The sequence below is a fragment of the Melopsittacus undulatus genome, chromosome 1, assembly GCF_012275295.1.
Source record: "Melopsittacus undulatus isolate bMelUnd1 chromosome 1, bMelUnd1.mat.Z, whole genome shotgun sequence".
NCBI lineage: Eukaryota > Metazoa > Chordata > Aves > Psittaciformes > Psittaculidae > Melopsittacus > Melopsittacus undulatus.
In genome coordinates this window covers 76,329,752-76,354,175 of record NC_047527.1, presented here as the reverse complement: position 1 = coordinate 76,354,175, position 24,424 = coordinate 76,329,752, and the positions used below count along the sequence as shown (strand labels likewise).

At 40.9% G+C, this 24,424-nt stretch overlaps 1 protein-coding gene across 1 annotated transcript in view; it reads left to right on the top strand.

Annotated features, from left to right (window-relative positions):
* Positions 1-24,424, top strand: part of MYO10 (myosin X) — a 157,081-nt gene that overhangs the window by 99,891 nt on the left and 32,766 nt on the right. The window contains exons 18-19 of the mRNA XM_031052807.2: positions 385-493; positions 3,659-3,739. Of these exons, the coding sequence (XP_030908667.2) occupies positions 385-493; positions 3,659-3,739 (190 nt within the window). The remainder of the gene's footprint in view (positions 1-384; positions 494-3,658; positions 3,740-24,424) is intronic.

Here is a 24,424-nt window from a genome sequence, read left to right as displayed (position 1 = left end):
CATGGCTGCAAGCAAGCTGGAAGTGTTGTTTTAGTCGTTGTTCAGGTAAAATTCTGATTACAGTCAGCTGGAGTTTTGGTTGAGTGAGTAAAATGCAGTAAGGACTTTAGAACTTCAAAGTTCATTTCCCTAATGGTATCTTGGGACTGGAGAAGAACCACCTTGTTTTGTTTTGCTTTTCTTTGTTTTGTTTTTCTTCCCTGCATAAATTCTGCAAAGACAAAATCTGCTGCTTATTAAAGATTATAGACAAAATCACTAATCATTTTTTTGGATGGAAGAGATGCTTTCTAGGGGACAATACTTCCTTTGCATTCTATAGCAGTAAACCTTATAGTCTGTTAAGATACATTTTAGAGATACCGTTTTTCTTCCCCATTTCAGCCTCGATTTCGTCTATGATCTGTTTGAACATGTTTCAAGTCGCAACAATCAAGACACTCTTAAATGTGGAAGCAAGCACCGAAAACCCACTGTCAGTCTGCAGTTCAAGGTTAGTTAATGTGTCATCTCTGCTCTAATCAGTGATAGATCAACATCAATAAAGAATAGCCACGAATTAAAACAAGCAAAACTTCAACATCAAAACATTGCTGTCTCTTCTGTGAAACTGCACTTATTAAATCAACAAATTGGCTAGCTTCAAGCAAACTGGGTAGCTTCAACTAGCTGTCTTCAAGCAGACACTAACCTTCGCATCGCACCGTCCACACAGAACTCCTGTTCCTATTGCTTTCCAGTTGCCTATTTGTCCTCATTTTAAAGCTAATGTATGAAGTTGGGCTCTCTTGCCCTGGTTTTTCTTTCTAATCTAAAACCTACCACAGAATCACACAAAGCCTTACAGCATTGCCTGTATGCTAGGAAAAATAAGTACTGAATAAATACCTCATTAAGGTGTTGCCTCGCTTTTTAACCTAAAGTTTGGAAAGCATTTTTATTAAACACCTTTTAATGAGGCTTTATAGCCTTCCCATCAAAAATGGCACTAAATTGAAATCTAGCATAAAATTTATCTGCAAATTATTTAAAAGAGAGAGATTGGCACTAAACCTTTTCTAAATTGCATGAGTACAAGTCTGGATTAGTTGTCTTTCATTTGGTTTGAATTAATATGCATTTGCACTCTTCATTCACTTAAAGAAAAAAAAAGGAAGCAGACTCAAACCCCTTGAAGGCAGATTTTATCCTAGCAGACTATTACTAAGTGTTGGACAGAAGAGCAAGGAGTGTATGTTTGGGCACACACGGTGTCTTTTATTAAAAAGCACTAATATTCCTTTGCTTTATGCTACCATCACTTGGCTCAGACAATACCTGCTTCATGTGGTGAGGTGATATTATTTGCTAGCAATCTGGGATGCTGAAAGTAATGTTTCCACTTAATCATTTGTGCCTGTGCAAAGTAGATCTTTAAGATGTTACTGTATAAAAATTGACCATGTATTTGCTCCCATTTTGCAAATAACATAATGTATGTTCCTTCTCTTTTCCATCAGGGCCCCTGGGCAATATAAAGCATGATAAAACATGAACTCAAAATGTTGCTTTGATAACTCTTACCTAAAGTTGCAGTAACTGACCATTAGCCATCTGGGCTGCTTTACAAAGGGTTGACCTCTTGTAAAGAGGTCATCATCCCATTCCCAAAGAATTAGGTTGGGTGGGTTTTTCCAGGTTTTAAAGCCTACCAGGGATTAGTCCATCTCATTTCAACTGAAGATAAGAACTTTGCCTTCACGGTTTTATTCTCATGGGAGGTTGGTTAACTCTTCTTTCCATTTGACAGCCTGCCTAATGTGGGCCTGGGAGTGCACACAGAATAGCTGAGGTTAGATACCATCTGTTTCAGCCTGTTGCTTAAAGCAGGGCAAACTTCAGATTAGCTTGTCACCTGACAGTGATTTAGAGGCTTGCAGCACTGTGCATAATGTCTGTCTGTAACAGATGAATGTGAAAATAGGTTAAATCATTTTTGTTTAGACTGATCATTTTTTCCAGTGTCCTTAAGTAGTAGCCTGGCTTGACAGAATTGGCTTAGTTGTCCATAGGTGGTGCACACAGGTTTAATAGAAATGAAGCCTTTACTTTCTGAGGCTGTAGGATACCTGTCTTTATACATAAATATTTGTCTTTCTTTCTTCTGGCTGTTTAAAGTTTGCTGCCGCTTCTGGTCTATAGACTGGCAAAGGCAAACAAACCAAGAACTGTCATTTATGTTCTCAGTCACTGCACCATTTGCTCCTCTTGCCCTGTGCACAGCCAAAACTCTGCTGTTGCCTTTATCACTTCATGTTTAATCATCAAGAAAGCCCTTGGTTTGCAGATTAAAGCAAGAATTTGTTCTAACAGACTGCCATTGGCAGTTTGGCTCCAAAACATATGGTAGGATGCACAGTGTTGCTCTTCTTACAAGTGAATTTTCTCTCTCCTTGGCAGACTGCTCTGTATTCTTTCCCCTGTCTGGCACACTAGGCCACCTTTGAGAAGTAAAACATTGCTATTGTTAGCTTTTTGGGCCCTTCAGAGCCTGGGCTCTGCTCTTCTACAGACATTTATATCTCTGCGAAGTAAATGCAAGACTTCAGTTTAAAATGGTTTATCATACTTAATGATACAGAATGAGGCAAGTTGGAATAAGATACAGAATCATGGCTCAGGCAGGAAAGGGGTGGATGTGTAATTAAAGTAATAATCATAAAAGGACTGAGGGATTTTTGTGATTTTTATCTCCCGGCTGAGGTTCAGACAACTGATAGTCTAATATGTATTGGGTCATTCAGAGTTCTAAAACTAGGAATGTTTTCTAATATGTTGGGATTTTTTCTAGCTGAACCTTATAGTCTCTCTTTTATTGTTAAATGCAATTAACTATCACATGAAATAACTGTGAAATGGTGTGCTTAATGCTGTTAGCATTGTCTTTCAGTAAGATGTGTTTTCTTTACTGCTTTGTGCTTTACTCAGTTTTAGTTAGCTTCAAGAGGGCGGTATTTTCAAATCTAGTGTTGGTAAAAAATGTCTTCTATATTCTAAAGTAACTATTTTTATTTCAAATTTTTTAAATTTTTTTTCTGTCTTCTTTTTGGCTTATATTTACTATCACAGTGTCCTTTTAGCAAGAAAGATTGAGACCACACAGGGGAGAACTCCCTGTGCCCAAAATGCTGCTGATGGCAATGGAAAATGAGTGGGTATGGGGTGGTTGAAATGAAAAGACAAAATCTGGTTTTGTGGGTATTTCAGTTTTATCTTAGACCTCTTACCTTTCCTTTTGACTTGCTTGAGTTTAGCAGTTTAGGAATGAGGGTCCCAAGTCTTAAGTAGTCATTCAGAAGATCCCTGAAACAGCAACTTTCTAATTTGGTGTTTCCTTGTGAACAGTTTTCTTCCTATCAATCTTTAAAATGTGTTCACTGTAGAACAGTGATGACAGTTTTGATCAGAAGGGCAATGGAAGAAACAAGAGTGCGTGTCTTGATTCTGTCTGTTCACAAGCAAGAACTTACACGGTACAGTCATTTCTGATGTATGCCACTAGGTGTTGCAGTTAGATGTTGTCTGCAATGCTAAAACTGCAGGAGCCTTTGCTGGTGTATGGTGCTTGTATGAAAAAGTCAGCTTGTGAAGTGCTGTCTTCTTTCTACCCGTGTTTTAGGAATCTCTTCATTCTTTAATGGCAACGCTGAGTTCTTCAAATCCTTTCTTTGTTCGGTGCATCAAACCCAACGTGCAGAAGGTAAGATTTAAAATTGCACCCCTCTTTTTTTATACATCTCAGGTCTAATCTTTCACTGTCTATTTGAATATTTATCACTGTGTGAAGGAGAGGGTATCATTCTTCACTGACTTTGTAAAAGGCTCTGCAAGGTGAAGGGATTGGGAAATGCTTTTGATTTTTCTTGCACATGACCCATGTCTTTGGGCACCTTTTTAATAGTCATTGCTCACAATTCTGATAAATTACTGGCTCTAAGGATGGTTATGAAAGGAAGGCTGCGCTGTATATTTGTCAACTCTGTCAGAGCCTTTTTAGGAAGAAAATGTAAAAACTACAAAGTTTGCTTTAAATCACTAGAGGAAGTGAATGGTGGTGTATGTAATAAAACTGATGTGAATGACCAGCTCTCTGTCATCAGACTCTGTCTTTCAATTAATGTACAGTTCTAGATGTCTTTATGCTGGCTGTTTTGTCCTGTTTCAGAATTATGTTTTTAAAACAGACATGGAAAGTAAAGCTTACTGTATCATTTTGTCTTTTGAGTCATGGGTAATGAAAGGCAATGTCAACGCTTACATATGTTGGAAGGTTTTCTATAAACGAAGTGGTAATGGTATAGTGATCACCTAAGTTGATATTGTTAGCCCAGTCCTGATATTCTGTGGTTTTGTGCTTCTGGTTTTGGCTTTATAGACCGTTATTCAGAGCTGCTTATGTCAAAAATGCCACAGGCAGAGGTGCTAATGAATCTGGTTTATGGTTTTCACAAGGTCACTTAGAAATAGGTGACTTTGCTTTAAATCGTTTTACATGTTACGTCTTTCTGGCATGTCTGGTTAATCAGAACACTAACACATCAAACCTGTCAGACTTCATTGCAAGTTTTTGTGTTATCTGGGCAGTTCATCCTCAACTTTACATGTTTTCAGTTGCTAACTGTTAACTCCGCTTTTGTACTGTTGCTTGTGATGTGTCAAATAACATGCAGATTATGGATGCCTTAGCAAGAGGGAAGAGCCTGGAAACGAGTAAGACCTGCTTTCTGCCTCCTGAAGTGTTTGGTGCTCTGAGGTGTGCAGCCACCAGGTAGTCAAGCCCATGTGGATGACAGTGCCTTGGCCAGCAGCTGGGGTCTGTGAACCTGTGTGTGTGTAGCAAAGCCAGTGATCTCTGAGGGAGGGCAGCTCTGAAAAGCTTGTTCCTGGTCCTGTTTCTGCCTGGAAGCCTCATGACCCTTCATAAAGCCCACCTGCTGCCATGATGTATAGGAAAAATTTCAGTAACTCATACATTCTCCTTGTTTGTCCTTTTGCATCTTGAGTTAGGCTCATCACAGTACCAAAGTCACAAGGATTTGCCACGGCTGATGCAAGAACTGGGCACATCTATTTCCATGGCAAGGAAAACACTTGTGTCCCACTCCCATGTTCCTTGTTGTTCTACCAGTCTTTTCCCACTAGAATGCTCTATCCTTGACAAATTTGGCATGTGTTGCTGTACCTGTGCATATATTTTACTATGATTAAAACTAAGTTCTCACAGAATGAGAAGCTGTGCAAGCAGAAGGAGCCTGAAACAGCCTTAGTCTCAGGCAACCACGTCTAATTGCAGGAGTACATGCAGGAACAGATTGGGAAATTCCTGTAGACAATCCCTTTCAAAGTACGTGAAAAATGTCACTGAAGTCTTACACAAAAATGGTTGTCATTGGTTTTCATTTGCTTTAATTTGATTGCAAATTTAACTTGATTCAATGGCTTTAGCAAATAAGAAATCCTGTTTGAAGAACAAGAGTGAAGGGTCACACAGTTTACCTGTTGTAGTTGATTCAGTAGACAACTTGAGGGAAAATAAGAAGGAAAGCCATGTATGGGACTTGTTGAGAGCATTCTCACCCAGGGAAGTATTCTCAAAATGTGTTTTTGGGATTCACTGTTTTAAGTTTTGTCTGCTGTACACTCTCTGTTCCCCACCATGTCTCACAGACAGTGATTTTTAGTGCCAATCTAATGATGTTGTTGGTGTTGCTCCTGCAATGGTGCAGGTAGAGAAGCAGACCCACGAACAGTGTTTGCCTCCTCTATAGTTCAGCTCGATTCTGTAGATGTGCATTACGTTAAACATTTCACAGTTTATCCTGTCACACAACTTGTTGCTTCTTTTCAGTTAGACTGAAAATCAGGTGAGTCAGTTTGCATAGCTCTGAACCTGCATAGCTCAGAGACACATTAGCTGTACATGGACTACCAGGGATTACAGTGTACGTGACTCACTGTGCAGGGTTGGCTGGAAACATAACTGCTTGAAGCATGCAGATGAGCGACTGAAATGGAGACACTGAATTGAAAGAAAGTAAAAATCTTCACTGAGCATTTTCCTCTGTGTTTTCCATCTATAGTTTTTACTCTGCAGTGATGGTAAGACGGAATGACAAAATGTCACTCTTCAAAAAATACTTAAACAGTGCTAGCCAAGTAACAAATGATATGAAAGAAAGGGCTGTCTTAATTTCTTTTTTGAAATATGCAGCATTAAAGCGGAACTGGACCAGAGAGACTGGGCAAGGAGGGAGCTGGAATTGTGTTATCTGGAGCAAAGCCACTCAAGCTGTTGATTGCTCTCTGGATTGGGTACAAATATGTAACACACCTATTGGTGAGCATCCTCTGTAACTCTGGAGGGATCGAGCTGGTGGTGTTTGAGAGCTGTTTTACTCTGGAAGTGTGTTTGAATTCTGTAGGTGAATGCGTATGAGCAGGCTGAAAACAAATTCAAGCCTTTGAAAAGCAGAACGTGCAGCAGACAGTACTTCCTCTGCTCTTCTAAGCATGAAAGTGTATTCATGCTGGATAAGAAATGTGATAATTTGCAGTAATTATTTTGTTATCAAAAGTATAATTTTTAAATATGTTACAGTGGCAAGCAAATAAATTCAACATATGCAGTAAACTGCTGAACATTTACATATCAAAGCAGAATCTACACTCATTAGTGCAGATTCCTAAAGGAAGCACGCAGAATACGTGACCTTTTGTCACAAGACATCTCAGTGAGCAGGCCTCAGACAGAAGAACAGAGGAGCCATTAATCTTTGGTAGACCCCCGAACAATCAGCGTATCTGTTTTCACAGTTTCTGGTCTGTTCTGAACTAGTCACAACATGGAAGCTTTTCCACTTGGTATGCTTAATGAGTATTTTCTGCTGATGAAGGGTCTTTCTCCTCAGCTCCCCTTCTCTTCAGTGGGCCTTGCAGAACTATGTATCATTTAATCCTTTAGGACTTTAACACATCTTCCTCTGTTTCTTGGTCTCATGTTTATATTTCTGTCTCCTGTTCTATTCTATAATAATTCTTCCCTGCAACATTGCCTTTTTTGGTCTCCATCTATCCTTTTTAGAGCACCTTAAATTAAAAAAAAGGAGGCAAACACAACCATCTCATACACACACACACAAAAAGGCAAACAAAAAAGACTGCCTTTTTAAAACAAGCTACAGTCATTGCTACAGCACTCAGCTGAATGTTTCTTCCAGCTTGCTGCTATTAATAAAGTTGCTAAGCCTTGGCGCTGCTCAGGAGACAGTTCAGGGTAAATGTAAGTTCTGAACTTGCTATGCAAGATCTTTCAGAGACAGAAATTTTCCTGTTGGCCAGAAGGAGCAGCCTCAGACAGACTGGCTCAGGTGCCATCTAAGGTTCCCTTCTTCAGTTAGGATTTTTCTTCAGAAAATATACTGGCATAATCACAGCAAGTGCCATAATATTGGCGTAATCATTGCAAGTGCCCCAGCCTCCAGCATCCGCATCTCCACATCTGTGTTGATCTCTTAAAACTCAATAATTGCAGCTTGCTTCTGTAGTTCCCTGTTCTTGAGACTTCAGCAGGTTCAGACTTGGCTCTCATGCACCTAAATAGGTGCAACCACTTCTCTTTTTTACAGATGTAAGTCCAGTTTGCTCCTGATAAGCTAATTCCTGTCTTCATTAGAGTTGGCATGAATGTAGACAAGATGTAGACAAGCGTTTCACTTTGTGCAGGGTTTGGTTTGGTTTTGTTTTTAGGAAACCTGTGTTGGTGTGTGCACCACCTGAAGAGGCTTGCAGGGTCTTTGCTCACCTCCGTGTCTGCTCCTTTACTGTCCTATTTCTCTGTTGCAGTGACGGGCTTGCCACTGGCAAGATGAAAGTCACCTTCTCTGAAGCTTGTGAGTTCTGAAGGGGCAATTCTATTTCTCTGAAGGTTTTTTATATTGATTCTTTTTAATCTTCAAATTTAATTAGGTAAGGTAAAGAAATGAGATTAAGTCTACATTGTAAACTTAATGGAGGGTCAGAGCTACAGGGAGCAATGAAAAAGTGAAGCTAGTAATAACTGCAATTCAAAGGAAGACTGGTAGAAAAAGGTCTGTAATAAATTCTGTGAGGCTTACTGCTGGTTAGAGCCATATCTTGCTCCATATGCACTCAGGGAAAATTACTATCATGGCAGTAGGATTGCTAGCATTGCTTCTGGTTACAGAGACATTTAAAGGCATCAAGGTATGACTATTGACACCCTGCATTGTACTTTGATGTATCAGTCATTAGTAGCTATGAGATGTCCTGGAATAGCAAGCAGTATGTCCCTTAACAGGAAATAAGATGCGAACCTATTTCACTTGGCGTCTGAGTTAAACTTGTGCTCCTAAAATAGCTCTGAATCATTACAAACATAAGTATAGCATGATACCAACCTAAACACCAGTTAGGAGTACAGCTCAGGAGCACAGTACAAAGGTACAATGACAGAACAGGTTGGCCCCATATGCAAGGATGATTGGCTGCAGGGTGTGGAGCCAGGTACAAGTTCAGTGAACGCAGTATGTGTACTGTTTGTCAAGCTGGAATTGCAATATTGTCTTACTGAGACTTGCCTGTATGAATTACTAGTTTGCCTTTTAGAGAGATTGGGTTGGGTTTTTTTTGGTTTTTTTTTTTCAAAAATACAGTTAATGGCAGTGAGAATGTGATGCTGCTGCGTTGAAAACAGCACTGACTTTAAACCCTGAAAGATGCAGGGAGGAAGACTGAGCTTCAGGGATATTCAGCTCTACCTTCAGCACAGGCTTGCTAAGCATCTGCGTGAAACTTCACATATAAAAGTTCTTATTTAAAATAATTATCTTCAGTAAAGTAGTCCAGCTTCAAACTTCTGTACACAACCTACTGCAGTTGTATACCAAGTATGTGCTTTATACACCAACCTCAGTCATTCAGCAGACTCCGGGTCTCCTTACTGGGGAGTAGGTGCCTTTGTGGGCTTTTAAAGATGCTGAGCCCAGCAGTTATAAGCTAAAAAGTGTTAGGCCCTAAGTGGAGGCCTTTTTAGTTTATTCACTTACTTGCAGAGCCCTGGGGTAGCCCTTCTGCAGTGAAGCTGCAGTGTTCCCTTGTACTGGGAGCTAGCAGATCACAGGGTAAATTTGACATGCAATCCATAAGAAAAATGGAATAGAAAGCCTGATCGTCAAGTTAATAGCTACTCTGTCACACTTAGACAGTAAAGGGAATAGATTATATGGGCCAGGTACAGCTGCTGGGTATGTGCAGTGCTATCTGCAGAAAGTTAAAGTCTAGTAGTATTCATTTACATCTGTAAAAGCAGGTGATGAACTAGAGATCCTTATTGCCTATTTTAAAAAAACCTTTTCTTTAATCTCAGTTGTCCTCAATATGCTTGTTTAAAGAAGGCTTTCTGGCTGCCAATTACTGCTGTCATTTCTTCTGGAGGAAGCAGAGCCACATGCTCTGGGCACAGATTGGGCTTGCTGGGGCTCAGGGAGTTTCTGTTCAGGCTCATCCTTTGGGAGAAGAGCAACCATTTCCCAAAAACATAGTGATTTCACAGGCCAACAAATGCATGGGACCGGATACAAACTATTTATCCTAAGCCCCTTAACTAGTTCATAAGGCTTTATTGTTCATAATCAGGAAGACAAAAGTCATAAGGTGTGGCATTGTGCCTGGCGAACGCTGCTTAGTTCAGCTACCTGGATCTTGTCGCCTTGGGTTTTGCAGAATTACATAGCTTCAAATCAAGACTTGTGGAGTATATCCCAGCTGCATCATTTTCTGGCACATCACTCAAGTAATTAGGTCAGGCACTAGAAGACTCCTTAGGTAAAAGTGATAAGGAAGGGCGGGTGCAAGGAAGGCAATTGCTCCTGCTCGCAAAGTGCCGGCAGTAATGTTACGTGTAAATCTGAATCCCTTGCTGAAAGAGCACGATGATTACTGCAAGGAGTTTCATGCTGCACAGGCAGTGCCTGTCTTCTGTGTCACCTCCAAAAGATTGCTCTCATCGTTCCAGCGGCACAGTGTGCTGGTTATGCTGCCTGGGAGCCAGGGGGCTGTCCCGTTGTCCCCATCTCAGAGCATCGCTGCTTGCTGGGCTGAAGTAGGTCATTCCATTCTCCAGGCAGTCACCCAGGCAGGCATGTTCTTCCTCTTCATCAAAGTTTGTTGTTTACTAAGCAGGGCTGACTAGGCATTCCTTTGCTAAGTGTATTAGCGTTTGTGTTTCAGTGACCACTGTATGAGGAGTTTAAAATTGAGGCATTAAAGGCTGGTGTAGGTAAATCAAACACATTTGACAAAGCTCTTTGCGCTTTGCAATCTGTGCTGTGCAGATTGCATCAAACTCCAGGCAGTGCAGGCAGACAGATTTTTGCATGTTTTGCAGCACATACATGCAGAGTTGCCAAGTTTCTCAGAGCATTTAGTAGGACTTTGACCACAAGTGGTAGGAGTCACTTTCGGATCTTGGATGGTGACTGTGGCAGCGTGGTCTTGTGAGCAGGGTGGAGAGGACGCATAGGGGGCAAAAGCTACTTCAAAGAGGAAACTAGGAGGAGGTGGCTCAAGTGGTGAAGCACCAGAACGATTCAGGGCAAAAATAAAATGCCGGGGGGTGGGGTATTTCTGAAGTGCAACACTTGGTGTGTAGTCTCTGGAAGTAAGAATGATTCTGACTGCTGCAGCAATTGATCTGTCAGCAGCAGAAGGGCTTACTGCCTCCAGCTGACTTCAGGCACCACAGTAATTCTGTGTTTTGTGCCAGCTGATGGAGTTTTTGTGGTTTGTGAATTTCTTCATGTGATATGGATGGGCATTTGTGCAACTGCAATTACTGATCCCAAGTCTGAAGTAGTTGCTTTTTATAAATACTGAGCAAAGAACTTGGCTTTTCTTCCTTCTTGTGCACTCTACCAAGTATTTGAATTGGGAGCATTGTCATGCAAATATATGCACTTAAAAAGTGTGTACTTCATCAGGCTTTGGAAGTTTTCTTCTTTAACTGCAATGACAAAAAGAATCCCCCCACATCTCTAGATGGCAATTTACATTCAAATCCTGTTTGCTGTGTTCTCATGGTAACTGCTCCAAGGGAATATGCACAGTCCATGATAAATAGACATCCTTAGAACTCCAGAAGCATTGCTGACATACAGAGTATTGTTCTCTAGCAAAAACTTTAACGTTTACAACTCCCATACTAAACTTTGTCTTAGGGCATTTTGTGCATTTTATCTCTTAAGGTTTAGAAATTTGTTGGCTGTGAAATATATTTACATTCTTGATGCCTATGAGGTGAGATTAGCCCCTGTGTCCTGTTAGTCAGGAATAGCTACAGTGATTGCTGTAGAGCCAGCCCTCGCTAGGCTTCACTTCCTTTGAGTAGCAGCAGGAATGAATTAACCAAGTACAGCCAAAGATATCACATGAAAGACTTGAAATACCAGTGAGCTGAAGCAAGCCCTGCTCTGTGTGTGTGTGTGTGCATAGCTGCAACTGCTAAAGATTCAGTTTTTCACAATGGGAGAACGCTGAAGGGTGAAAAAGACTTAAAAGGTAAGGGTTTTAATTCCTGCAGGTTTTATAACTATTTTAGTCTTGCATACTTGGAGCTCCAGTGGACTTGTAGAAAAAGAAAAGAAAGTGCCTGGAGTTTGGCTGAGCAAGCTGTGCTGGAAATGTTTCTGGGCTTGTATTTTCTTATAAAGAGGGTAAATGCATGCAGAACCGAGTTTATGAAAAAATGACTGAATTTACTGGTCTAATCATATTTTCAAACGCCAGGAGAGCTCTGCTGCCAAGCAGTCTGCTTTAATAAATCACACTCTGTTTGAGAGTTAAAGGGCTGATTGTTCACAGACCAGGGTAAAAGTTAGCAGTGAGAGCTGAGTGTGCAGAGGGGGAAGATCTGTGATGGGCTGCTTTCTGGAGAAAGATCTTTTCTCTTCTTCAGCTGTCTATGGCATAGATTGAGAAAAAACAGCTATGTAAAGTTTTGGGCCGTAGTATTCCTGTAATTTATTAAGGCATAAGGTATGGCTGTAGTTTTGCTTTGATTACAAGATAATAATGTGATACCGGGGATGAGTATGTAAGGGGTGGAGAGGGTCAAGCAAGATATCTGTAGCACCCAGAACTTTACATTAATTTTGTAGCTTTACTAGAGAAACTTGATGGGGCACATTTGAGACAGTATGTTGGGGTGGGGTTTTTTGCCATAGAAATACAGGAAACAGATATGCCTGGAAAAAAGCATTAATGGCAATAGTAATGGAAAGGATACCACAACAGCAGTGTATTTGACTCTGTTTGCTGTGTCAGCTCCTCACTTTTATCCCTGATAAAGTAACCCCCCCGACCCAGCAGGTAAAATAGCTCTGTTAACCACTGATTGCTTCTGGGATCTGCATTTTTCTTCTTGCTTTCCCTCTTAAAGAGCTTGCCCCTGCAAACATCAGAATTCAGCCACAGGGTAGAAAATTAGGATAAAATTGCTTGAGAGAACCTGTTATGAAGGGAATGGGCTTGATCCTGCATCATTGAAGTCTATGGGAGTTTTATTCTGGTCTCAAGAAGAGCAACCCTAGATTTGCCTTGCAAATCTAGATGGAGCAGATACGATCTGCTGAAGTGCCTATAGGACTGGGAAAGGGGGTTCTCATAACTTGCAGTTTTTCTTCTCTCGCTCATGTGTCCTTTTAAACACCAAGTGGTAACAGCGGTAGTAGGCCAAAATGTAGGTATTTTTGTAGTGTCGAACATCAATGATATGTAGTCAGTATTTCTTTGCTAAAACTGCTTAGTTTTTTCTTTAAAAAAAAAAGATGAAATTTGTCTCTCATTTGTTGGCTTATTAAGGAAAAAATTAGGGAAAAAATACAACCTATGCCATGAATAGAAGCGTAACAACTATGATTTTTTTTTAATACAGGTAGGTTACTGGTAGGAATTATCTGAAAGTTGTTGTACTACCCCAGCTATTCACAGGTCTTTGCCAGAGCTACCCTCAGAACACAGAATCCATGTCGGAAGCAGGTGACATTGTTTAAGAGCAGGTTTGAGTCAGTTGCTAAACTTTTTTCTCTTTAACTGTATCTATCTGTTTGTGTGTGTGTATATGTGGCTTAATTTAGTCACAGGGTGCAGTACAGAAGCAAAGACTTCACGGGGGAAAACCTCACTGTGATGAACTTGTAACAACTAAGTACACTTCAGAATTTACTGGTTTGTGTGGTTTTAAGTAGTATATAATCCTAAGAAGGCAAGGAGATCCATTCCTAATACTGTCATTAAAATTACAGAAGTGAGGTTGTGGTTTTGGTTGTATGAAGTGGAATGTAGTAGCTGTAAAGTCTGTGTTTCAGGACATCAGCTGAGTGTCAGCAGTCAGCCTACACTACAGAGAGTTTTTGGCTGACCCGTGATGAGGTTTGAGGTTGCTGTTGCTGGTTTGTTCTTCCATGTTCCTCATGTGTGTTCCCTGTTGCAGCAACAGGGAGCTGGGCAGATGGTGCTGCTCACAGGAACTTTGCTGGGGAAGTGGTGGTAGCACCACAGCTCCTCAGGCACTGTGGGCAGTGTTTGTTCTGTTGTTCAGTTGCAAACACAGGGTAAGCATATACTCCACTCAGGTTTGGGAAGTTACTGGTGATCCAGGAAGCCCACTGCACCATGTAAATCATTCAGGGAGCTGGGAAGCTTTCCATTTTGGTTGCCACCTTGGATTGTTGAACATACCTGTGAGCATTGCACAATGTTTTGTGCAGAAAAGGCAAGTTTGTCACCAACCCCATAGTGCTATATTTCCACCATTTACACGATGAGATCTATTTTGGCATTTTTTAACTTACTCTCTGTAAATCTAGAAATTCTAAACATGAAATGGTAAATAGGGAGCTTTCAGGGGTCTCAGAACTTTTAACAGTCAATGAAGTAGATGGGTTGAAAGAAGACATCAACCTTTGGAACACTAGATAAATGCCAAATCCTCTCTGATACTCACTTTCTCAAATGAATGTCTGCCCCAGATTCAGCATGAAAAGGACCAGCATGCCCATCTGCAGCTTGCCAGCCACACCATTTGGGCATACTTAGCCAAAAAGAAATAGTGTCCAGCCTCATTAATTAAGTAGTCTTTCACAGAGAGAAATTATGATTTCTGTTAAAAGTGTTTTAGCACTTAAATTAGGCTCACAGAAGTTTTTAATATACACAAACAATTTGCATGTCAAATGAAGTTGCATTTAAGCAAGCTGATTCTATCTTCAGTTTAGGAAAGCTGATTCTATCTTCACTGTCTCTTTCTGGTTCAGACATCAAGGGTTATCTTTTGTAGTATATTTAAACCAGCCTAGGAATATCTCAGGGAAGAAATGGCTGTTCAGCCATCCAAAATTGCCATTTCCCTGTGACCACTGGCATGCACAACGTAGAGTATCTTAAATCAGCCCAGGTTTTAAAGGGCATGTACATCTCATTGGCCTCAATGAGCAATAAGCACACATCTAAATGTTTTGTTTAAGTTATTACTGGTTTTATGCTGCTTTGGCCAGCATATAACAGAGTGCCTGGAGCCACAGTGCCTCTTGTCACACAGCTTTGAAGAGGAGTGAGGTGTATGTGCAGCTCCCTTACAGTTGCATACCCAGCAATTTGCAAGTTCCAAGTCATCTGTGCAAAGGAGAGAATTGTTGCATCCATTTTTCCAGTGGTGTGGAGGCCATGCTGTTGGCTGGTGCCAGGAGAACATGGTGCTGCTGGTATGGCAGCAGGGAAGCGGATCTTGCCAGTCATGGAGTGTTTCAAGCAGTGTTTCACCATAATCAAAAAATACAGAAGAGGTATAGAAAAAATGCATTTCTGGAGCAGAAAGAGACATACTCTTTTTTAAATGTCACACAGTAGTGTAAAATCATAAGTAAGGGCAGAACTTTTCACTACTGGATCATCTTAAGAATGGATAGAGTCAATTAAATGTGTGCTTCATGTAACCAAGTAAAGATAGAACTAGCCTTAGTGAAACAAAGGGCCATTGACAAGCAGCCAGCAACCCTGCCTATGAATTCTGCAGTCTTTATGGAGATGAACAGTGGCATTGCAATTAGATCAATCAGAAGGTGGTTAAATTTTAGATCACTTAGGTCCTGATGTAATTTTGCCATCTATTACAACTCATTCTTTCTCTCACTGTTTCTCTGTATATATGTGTGTGTGGTTAGATCAGTTAACAGTTTGATAATCATGTTGGTGTTAAGGGACACTTTTCATCATCCATTTTGGGTAAAGTTAATTTGCTCTATAGTTAACTCTTATCTCACATATGTATAGGAATTGCAACAAAGAAATAGCTTGTGTAGGGGTTTTTGTGAGAAAAAAAAATACATTGTGACTTTCACTGCAAGTGTCAGTGATTGCCAGTATATAACCTATAGCAGTGAGATGACAGGGGCAGGGCGTGGGAAATTAGCTCTACTAAATGCAGTTACTAGCAATACTAGCACAGGAGTGACCTGCTGTTCTAGCCAAGGTGCTATTGAATCAGCTGTGCCTTTAGTGTGGCCTCTGTGGCAGTGCATATAGCTGTGGTCTGCAGAGCTCCTCCATCTTGTGCTTACTGATTTCTTCATATATTATATAGGGGGATTTTTGCTTGGTTTAGGGTGGAAATTTCAGAATTATCAGAAATATCTAATTTGATTTTGATGTGGTTCTCAGAAACATCAAAGACCTCAAGTAGGAGGCTTTCCAACTCTTAATGGGGGATGATACTGCTGTGTTACAGCAAAGCACTCCAAGGAGAATATACTTGTTGCCTTTTTCGGTGAAATTAAGGTACACAAGAACAAATAACTACCTTAATTTTCTGTTCCTTCCCTGGAAACACACACACATATACACTAGTCTTGATATCTTATTGTCTAGTTGGTTGCACATCTGCAAGGCAATATGGGGATTAAAGAGTAGCAGCTGAAAGAACAAGATTCTAAGAAAAATGCCAAAGTTAGGCTGATGCTATCTGAGATGTGCTGAGATAAAAGATATAGGACTAATTAACACACTGATTACATGGAATTGAGCTTGACCATTTACTGGGCCACCGTGCAGCTCTTGCTGTCAGCCAGGTGGATGCCTGTGCTGATCATGGGAATCCCCATCACCTACTGTAAACTTGATATTTCCCCTCTCTAGACTTAATCTTAACTGCAATATTATGGATTTCCTCATAGTTTTAAGCAGATCTCCAGACCATGCACTGCAAGTCTGCTGCAGCATAACTCTCGGGCAGCTCTCAGTGTTCCACACTCCTCCAGGCTAAGTGAGCCCTCAGTAATGATATAAAACATCAAGGGCCATGTGCAGGCTGATGGGAGGGTATTTTGGGGAGGGGCACACACACTGGCAGGGGTCACAGTGGGGAGCTGGGTGGCTGGGATGCTCAGGGAGGGGTGCGCAGCAGCACCCATGCAAGCAGCAGCTCTGCCATGAATGGAACCCTGTGCGTGCATTGGGGTGGGAATAATCTGCCCTTTCAGGGCTGCCCGACCTCCAGTGTCCTAGCAACCCAAAGCTGTTCGGCTGAATATTTGGTGGCACTCCTCATTTACACATATCAGATATTGGCTGTGATTTAAGCCTGGCTGATTTCCTGTTATGGCTCTCAAACAAAAGGCTTGATACAGAAGGAGAGGGAAAAGGGCTCCTTAGGAGATAATTTTATAAAACCAGATGTACTTTTTTCAGTGTAGGAATCACACTGGAATGTTTCTTTGCTTGAGAAAGCAACAAGCAGCAAGTCTGTCTGCGTGTTACGTCAGCCTTGTGCTTTGTAGGCGTCTTTATGGGCCACTGAGGGAATGAACCATGTGCAGGGGCGAAATGCGATGGAGAGAGAGAAACTGCCTGTGGCCTCAATATTGAAAAAGGGGTGTAGTCAAGTGCTAACAATTTATTGTTACTTGTTTTATTGTTACTCTGATTCTGACTTTTAGCTTAGGAAGCTGCTGGCCATCATGGCCATACAACAAACGTGTGTGCTTCACACTTCAGTCAGTTAAAGACAATGCAAACTTTATTATTTTAAACCTTACAGTTTGCAGAGGTGTGATTCATGATTGTTGGAGGGCTTTCCCATTTTTAGCAATTGGAGCTGATAAGGTGGAAGAGTTTTTTAGTATTTCATGGAGAATGTGTGAAGGCTTTGTAATGACTTAAAGCTAATCCATAACGCTGCAGTTTATGTCTTCATAGACAATGAACCACGGTAAAATCTCAGCCAAACTTTCCTCAGTAGACCGTCAAATACTTGCATAAGTAATGAACTTTCTTCCTGCCAAGATGAAGCTCACATGTGGGAAGCACAGTCCTGGGTTGCACTGTGTGCTCTAGGAGTATCTGTGTCTGGTTCTTCTCTGGTGCAGAGTTAGTCTTTGGGAGTCCAATTACCAAAAGTTACAGAAGTCAGCGCTGGGCTTCTTCACATAAATAAAAGTAGTATTATTTCCACAACAGGAGTGCTAAAGGGCGAGCAGATAGATATTCTAGTCTAACCCACTGTGTGGCACACTGAAGAAACCATTAACCTCCTTCTTGAAGGAGGAGAACATGCTGTGTTTTCTTTGAAGTATCCAGGGGCTTTGGACAGTCCCATCATCATGGATAAGCTCTTTCAGTGAATACACTCAGTGACAGGAAGATGTGCCTTCTGGTTTGGATTTTTTTTTCCTTTGATTTTTCCTCATGCTTTTTATGTCTTTATCTGCTCTATATTAGAAACTGTTGAACATCTGTTCTTGGTATAGCTACTCGCAAATTACTATGAAGGTCTCTTTGTTTTCTCATTGATGAGCTTCTCAAGGCTTTTATTTGAAGTCCCTTACAGCTATTTAAGCCAGATCTTTATTCTCATGGCTCTTACCTAGTTTCCTGTGTAGTGATCTCCTTCGTTATGCTCCAAAAATTGGTTACATCAGTAGCAGTCAGGTAGCTGAGGAGCACAGGTTAGCTCATAAATCACTGAACTGACTTGTGAAACATCAAAGAAATTTCAGTATTCTCTTCAAAGCAATGCCCCAAAACAAGAGTCTCAAGATGTAAATGGTATTCAGGCAAGTGATCCTAAAGGAATAGAGTGTGACCAGATGTAGAGAAGCAGCAGGAGAGTGCCCAGGACTGAAGCAGAAAATAAAGTGAGAGTTGGATTTGAGTCCTCTTCTGCTCTCTTTTCTATGCATTATGAGTTGAGGTCTCTTGTCCCTCTGTGGAGCGTGATACTAACTTCCTCCTGTGAATCATGAGCTCTTGTGGAAGTGAGCTTTCTTTCACCTCCTCCTTTCTACTTACCTGCAATAGAGAAAAGGAGGCAATATTGCTCTATCTTCCCCACCTGTATGGAGCTGCAGTCTCACCAAGGCAAGCCAGGAGAGTTGTGATGATGTGAATCACAGTTATCTGCAATGCTATTTCAGGATGGACTGCTGAAGTGATACCGTGTTAGCATTTCAATGAGAACTAACTACATGGAGGGTTTCACATGTTCAAGTGTGAGATTACTTGTAGTAACACTATACTAGGTATAAGAAGTACACAGGATTAGGTTCTTACATGGGTTGTTGCAAGAAAAGGTTTTACAGCTATGTCAGACTTCAACAATGCAAGATGAAATTCATCTCAAAGCACTTCTCTCAAGTATTTTGATCTGAATTTTCTATACCCTGTTGAAATTGAATATCTTTCAGCAATAAATGCTTGATCCTAAACACCATTATCTGGAGAAATCATGTTAGAGGAACCATCCTAAAACATGATTTACTGCTTTTAAGTATACAAATGGACTTACATGTCCAGCCTGCCAATAAACTGTCAAATAACAAAAAAACTCATGCAAATGAGCCTGGTGTGGAGCAGTGAAAGCACAGTGGAAAAATAAAATAAAATAAATAAAATAAAAATAAGGGTGAGGTCTCAGTCCACGTAAGTTATTTGATGTAGCTGCTGATGTGGACAGTCAGGGTTTCACCATTTGCAGGTGGTCTGTATGCAGCCTCAGCAGACATGGAGCAGTGGAGCCATGTGTGTGGTGGTTAACCATTGTAAAGAACAGTGGTGTTGGTGTTGGCTGTCTTGACATAGGGTTGGTAAAGAAGGACAGCTGTGCTTGCAATTAGTACCTCAAAGCATGTTTCTTCATGGTATGTCTGTGGCTATCAGGCAGCCTGATTGATTGTCTTCGGGAGAAGCCTGCTGACCAGTCACAATGTGAGGAGAATGAAGCCAGATTGGGGTTTAGTCTGCAGGGACTGGAGGCTTTAGTGAGAATGACCTCGAATGAAATGGCAACAGATTACTCATAGATGGAGAGTGAGACTCCATGAAAAGTTCCAGCTGGGGTCCGTGCTGTGAGTTGCACCTTCTGTCAGCTTGCTGAGGCCCTGCCAGAGCGGCTTCAAACCTTAAATCTCTCTTTCCCAAATGCTTGGATGGTCCTCTTCTAGGACAAACAGCCTGTGGGACTTGTTATGCATTTCAATGGGCTTCCTGTATAATGTATTCAAGCAGCAAGGGCTAATTTCAGCTGAAAGTTTAGGCAGTCATGCAGATAGCTCTGAACACAACCTTAGAAAACTTAAATCCAGTGTTCAAGCCTGTGCCCTTAACAATCCATTCCTACTCCATGAAGTTTTAAGTGTGTGTCAGAAATAACATTGTCATTTTGAGGGGGTGGCATTCTTCTGGGCTGAGAGAAGTAGACAAATTTTGTCTGCCTTTAGAAGAAATTCTGTATACCTTTAGAAAGGAAGGCTCACAAAGTGGTTGTGTATTTGCTAAGAGGTAGCATTTTGTCCATACAAACCAAACAAGAAGATTACTCTGAAATGGAAGAGTACTGTGATAGTAACTAATAAATATAGATGGTGAGTTGATTGATCATTGTTGACAAAAACTTGAAATCACAGCAAGCCCATCAGAATCATTTCAGCATCTCTTCTCCAATCATGAATCTAGTTCCAACTCTTACGTTTGCTATATTTAGATAAGCAGGACCAGAAATATGACTACAGCATCTTTGTAGATGGATGTAACTCAGCAGTGCCTTGACCTAGTGAAACCTTTAAACACTAGTGCACATGGTCAGTGTGGTAATGTACTGCTTCATCGTTCTTAAATGGAATCCTGTCTTAAGAATATCCTTGAGATGCCCTTGCTTGAAAGTAAGCTGGGTGACAGACTGAATATAAATACAAAAACATTTTCACATTAATTTAGAGTCTCCTCCTTTGACTGTTCTGGTACAGTAGAAGAGCTGTAAAATTACAGTGTTCCTTCTATACAGTGTTATTTTTAGCACAGGCAACTCTTAACCTGTGGCATGAGAGTGGTTAGTTCTGAAGTCTGTCTCTTATCTGCAATACTCAGTGCTATAAGATGAGTCACACAGGTCAGTTGCAGTAGTTGGAGTTGAAGAGAAGATCAGCTAATCATGTAAGTGCTTGCTATTGTTAAATGCAGTACTTTCACGTTCAGACCTGTAGAGATTGTGTAAAGGAGCCAGCATATCATTACTGAGTTTGCAGTGAAATCTGTCATGGAGTTTGCAGCAGAATTTTTTGAGGCACAAGCATTTTTGCAGTATAGCCATGCTACATTTCTATCAAGTTACACCAACAGCATTAGTAATTTGTAAAGTTTTTTTTTTTTTTAATGGGATTTTTGGGCAAGTGTGTGAATAAAGGCCAGCAGAATTCTGGACACACAAAACATGCATGTTTATCCAAGTATTCATTGGCTTGCCAGTGCTATGCAGTAAAAATACCAAGTAAACTTTTCAAGTCTACCATGTTCTTGGGTTTTTTCTCCTATACTCTTATGGTGTTTGTTGTGGACACATGTACTCTGGGACAGTAAGGGAATGTCTTCAAAAACAAAGCATCAAACTTGCATATGTTTTGACCTGAGCCTGTTCCAGTTATTGCTAGCTATGCGCTGGAGAAAACCATAGACTGTTTCTTACCTTAAAATGTTCTTAGGTCAGCAGGACCTGATGCTCCAGGTCCTTGGGCAGGATGCACATGGGTTTTAATGCTCTTTGTACTGGAAGCACAGCAGTTCTAAAGTTGAAACTGTTGAATAAAACAATACCATCAACGTTTACAATGCAAGCAACTGTGAAGAAATGATGTCTGGAAGAGCGGGGGGTACAGTGGTTTGTTGGAAGAAGGAGGGTAACCAACATGGCACTGCAGCTGAATTCTCTGGATCTGACAAGGAGGTTGCCCTGCCCATCCTGGCCTTACAGCGTGTTCTCCTAGTGTAGGTGCAGGCATTTCCCTTTTATTTGTTTCAGGTTGCTGGCTCAAATCCTCAGCACAAGTAAAGGCTGCCAAGCAGTATGTATGGATAAGAATCACCAAACATGGTGTAGTTTAAAAAAGGCAAACAATGAGCATGCACAAATTTTTGTATCAGTTCAGCTGGTTATATATTAGAAGTTAATTTATTCACACTTTTCAGCGTGTCTGAGAGGAAAGCCTGGCATTGGTTTTGACTTGTGGAACTGGTGACTGAGATCAGAAGACCACAGCAAATGTTTCAGAAAGACCCCCCTATTTCTGAAGAACTATCAGGATTATTTTGGATGTGAAAAAAGTTCAAAACCCACTGTAAAAGGCAGGGGAAGATTGACCTCTTTCATTTGCTTGTTTCACCAGGGTAAAATTGTCAAGACTTCATTTTAGGCGGAACAGAGAAGATTTAAAAAACTAAGACATTGAGAAAACTTACTGGGTTTTAAATAAAAAATTACTTTTCCACATCCTCTAGTTTTCATCTTTTTCTCTATCTGTCTTCTACAAAACCTTTTCCTAAGGTAGGAAAACCAACACTTTTAGTGTTTAGCAAAGCTAACATAGTCCTACTCAAGTTCTCAAAGAGAAATCTATAAACAAGGGACTTGGGGTGTTTTTCTTTCTTTTTATCCCCAACCAATCTCCCTGTGAAGTTCCTCAACCTACCTCCAATAAAATCTGTGAGGCTGCTGTAGTCTGTCATTATTGTGCCTATACCCTTCTGCAGTAGCCAGCAGTTCAAGGAGGAAGAGGGATTTCCACAGCAAGGGGTGGGGTGAGAAAATGATGCACAGAACAAGAAAATATGTTCTGTGTATGTGTTATTCAGATGCTTGGGGTCTCTACTAAGGGTGCTGTTCAGGGAAAAGGGGTGGTGTTTTTTCGAACCTCAGTCAGACTGTAATCTAAGGAACTATTTCATCATGAAGATGATGTGTAGATGTTAGTTGTCTGTCCTAATGGCTGCTTCTTATTGTGATTTCAGGCAGCAGCTTTGCCCTTTAGGATGCTCACAACAGATCAGAGCAACCATTTACCAGCTTTAGGAGCCGGAGTCTTTCCAGAATTAAGGTCTTGGCTTCAGTGTTGTCTGGCGGAAATTTAGTGGAGACTCCTGGATTCAGGAAATGATAAATTACAAGTTGTGCTATGAAGGGGTGCATTACAAAAAAGCTGCGTTTATCAAGTAGAACAGACATGACTTGTAGCTATTAATTTTACACTGATGTTACTCAGTGCCCAAACATAGCTGTGACCCATGTGATTCTAGCTGGTGCCTGGCCATTTTGCGTGTTGGAGTGGTTTAGTGCTGCCATTCCTTGATAAAAGTGAAATATATATGGAAAATGGAGTTGATCTGAAATTGGTAGTATGTCTCAGACAGTTTTGGCATCTGTCAGTTGACTTCCTTTTCTGTTGCCTTCTCTTTTATGAATTTGATGATACTTTGGAGGAGTCTTACTTTTAGCACTTCAGATTTTTACTTTGGAAGACACCCTTTTTTTACAATCAGTTATGGTTCTTTTGTCTACCTGAAATTTTCCTACATAATACAATTTCTTCCCAAGTGTTCATTTATGAAACAAGTCCAGTTTTCACAGCAACATTGGTAAAAATTCAGCAGACCCCAGAGGTGAGTCCTGTCCTGTGTTACTTCAGTATAAATCCAACAGTTAGCTTGCTTAACACAGCAAGTCTGAAGGAGCACCAGTAATGACACAGGACTGAGAGCTGGCTGCAAAGGTAATCCTTTGCTTGGGGATTTTGTGCTATTGCAAGTTGAACTCTTTAGTGCTGCTCTGAGCATCATTCAGGTGGAGAAGCTCATCACTGTCTTGTGTCTGCAGTTTAATAGTGGGGTTTATACAGCACTTGCACTCTGGGTCAATAAATGCACATGCAATTGATTTTTTTAAGTGTGAGGAGACCTGCTGACTGGACATTATCCCTGCCTGCAAGTGTTTATACCATTGTGCCTGAAATTCTCTTCATCCACAGATGAATGTGTCACCAAGTCATAATGTGGATACACTGGATGCTGTGGTGTTATGCACAGGACTGCATTTGTTACTTCTTTGGTCATTTTCATTAGACATGGAAAACTTTGGATGCATTTTAGTGTTTAGGGTTTGAGTTCCCTCTGTGACTGGCTGCACTTCTCCTCCTTACTGAGGAATTTGCTGAAATGGCTTGGTCAAAACCCCCCAAGTGAAGAAGAAGGTATCTTCTAGTACTCAGTATTGAAAAGTGTAAGAGATGACTGTGGCACATCTCTTGCCACCACTCTAGTATTTTGAAGGCAGCCAGACTTGTTGCAGATGTAATTCCAGTGATAGGCCAGGGCAGCATTTGACCCTCAAATTTAGAAGCCTTGTGTGTCTGTAATTAAAAATAACTAATGTAAAGTGGAGCAGTAGGCTTATGTAATTAAACTTGCAATGGTATTTATGTTGCCCTACTTTGATGACCATGTTAACATCTCTTACAGCGCTTTATGCTTTTCTTTAAACATACAGGTATCTGAAGTTAGGTGATTGTGTGTCAGTCCCAGCTGCTGGTGACAGAGCAGGGCTGCTTCTCACTTCCGTAGCTGCAGGAAACAGGTTGTGAAAATGCTGGTGCAGTTTCTGAGACTCAAGACAGGGCTGGAAAAAGAAAGGTTTTTCCTTTTTAAAAAGTATCAGGAGCTTTCAAGCCAGCTGTGGGGCTGACTTTTGACTTTTTAAGTGGCTGGGGTTGGCAAGAACAGGATTAGGTGGTACAGCAGCCATCTGGCTCTCACAGTGCAGGGTGTTCCCTTGTGAGAGACACTTCTGTCACATTGCCAGAGTTTTACTTGGCTTTGGTGTATCCTCACTTCCAGCCATGTGTCTGCTTCCCCACTGCAACACACAGAAAAACCTGTTTTCTTTAAAAGTCTCATGAAGAGCATCACCTTTTGAGCCGGGGTGGGTAAAAAGGCTAAAGCTGATGTAGTGTTGAACAAAAAAAGATGTATTGACCTGTGTCTGCTTGTGGCACACATC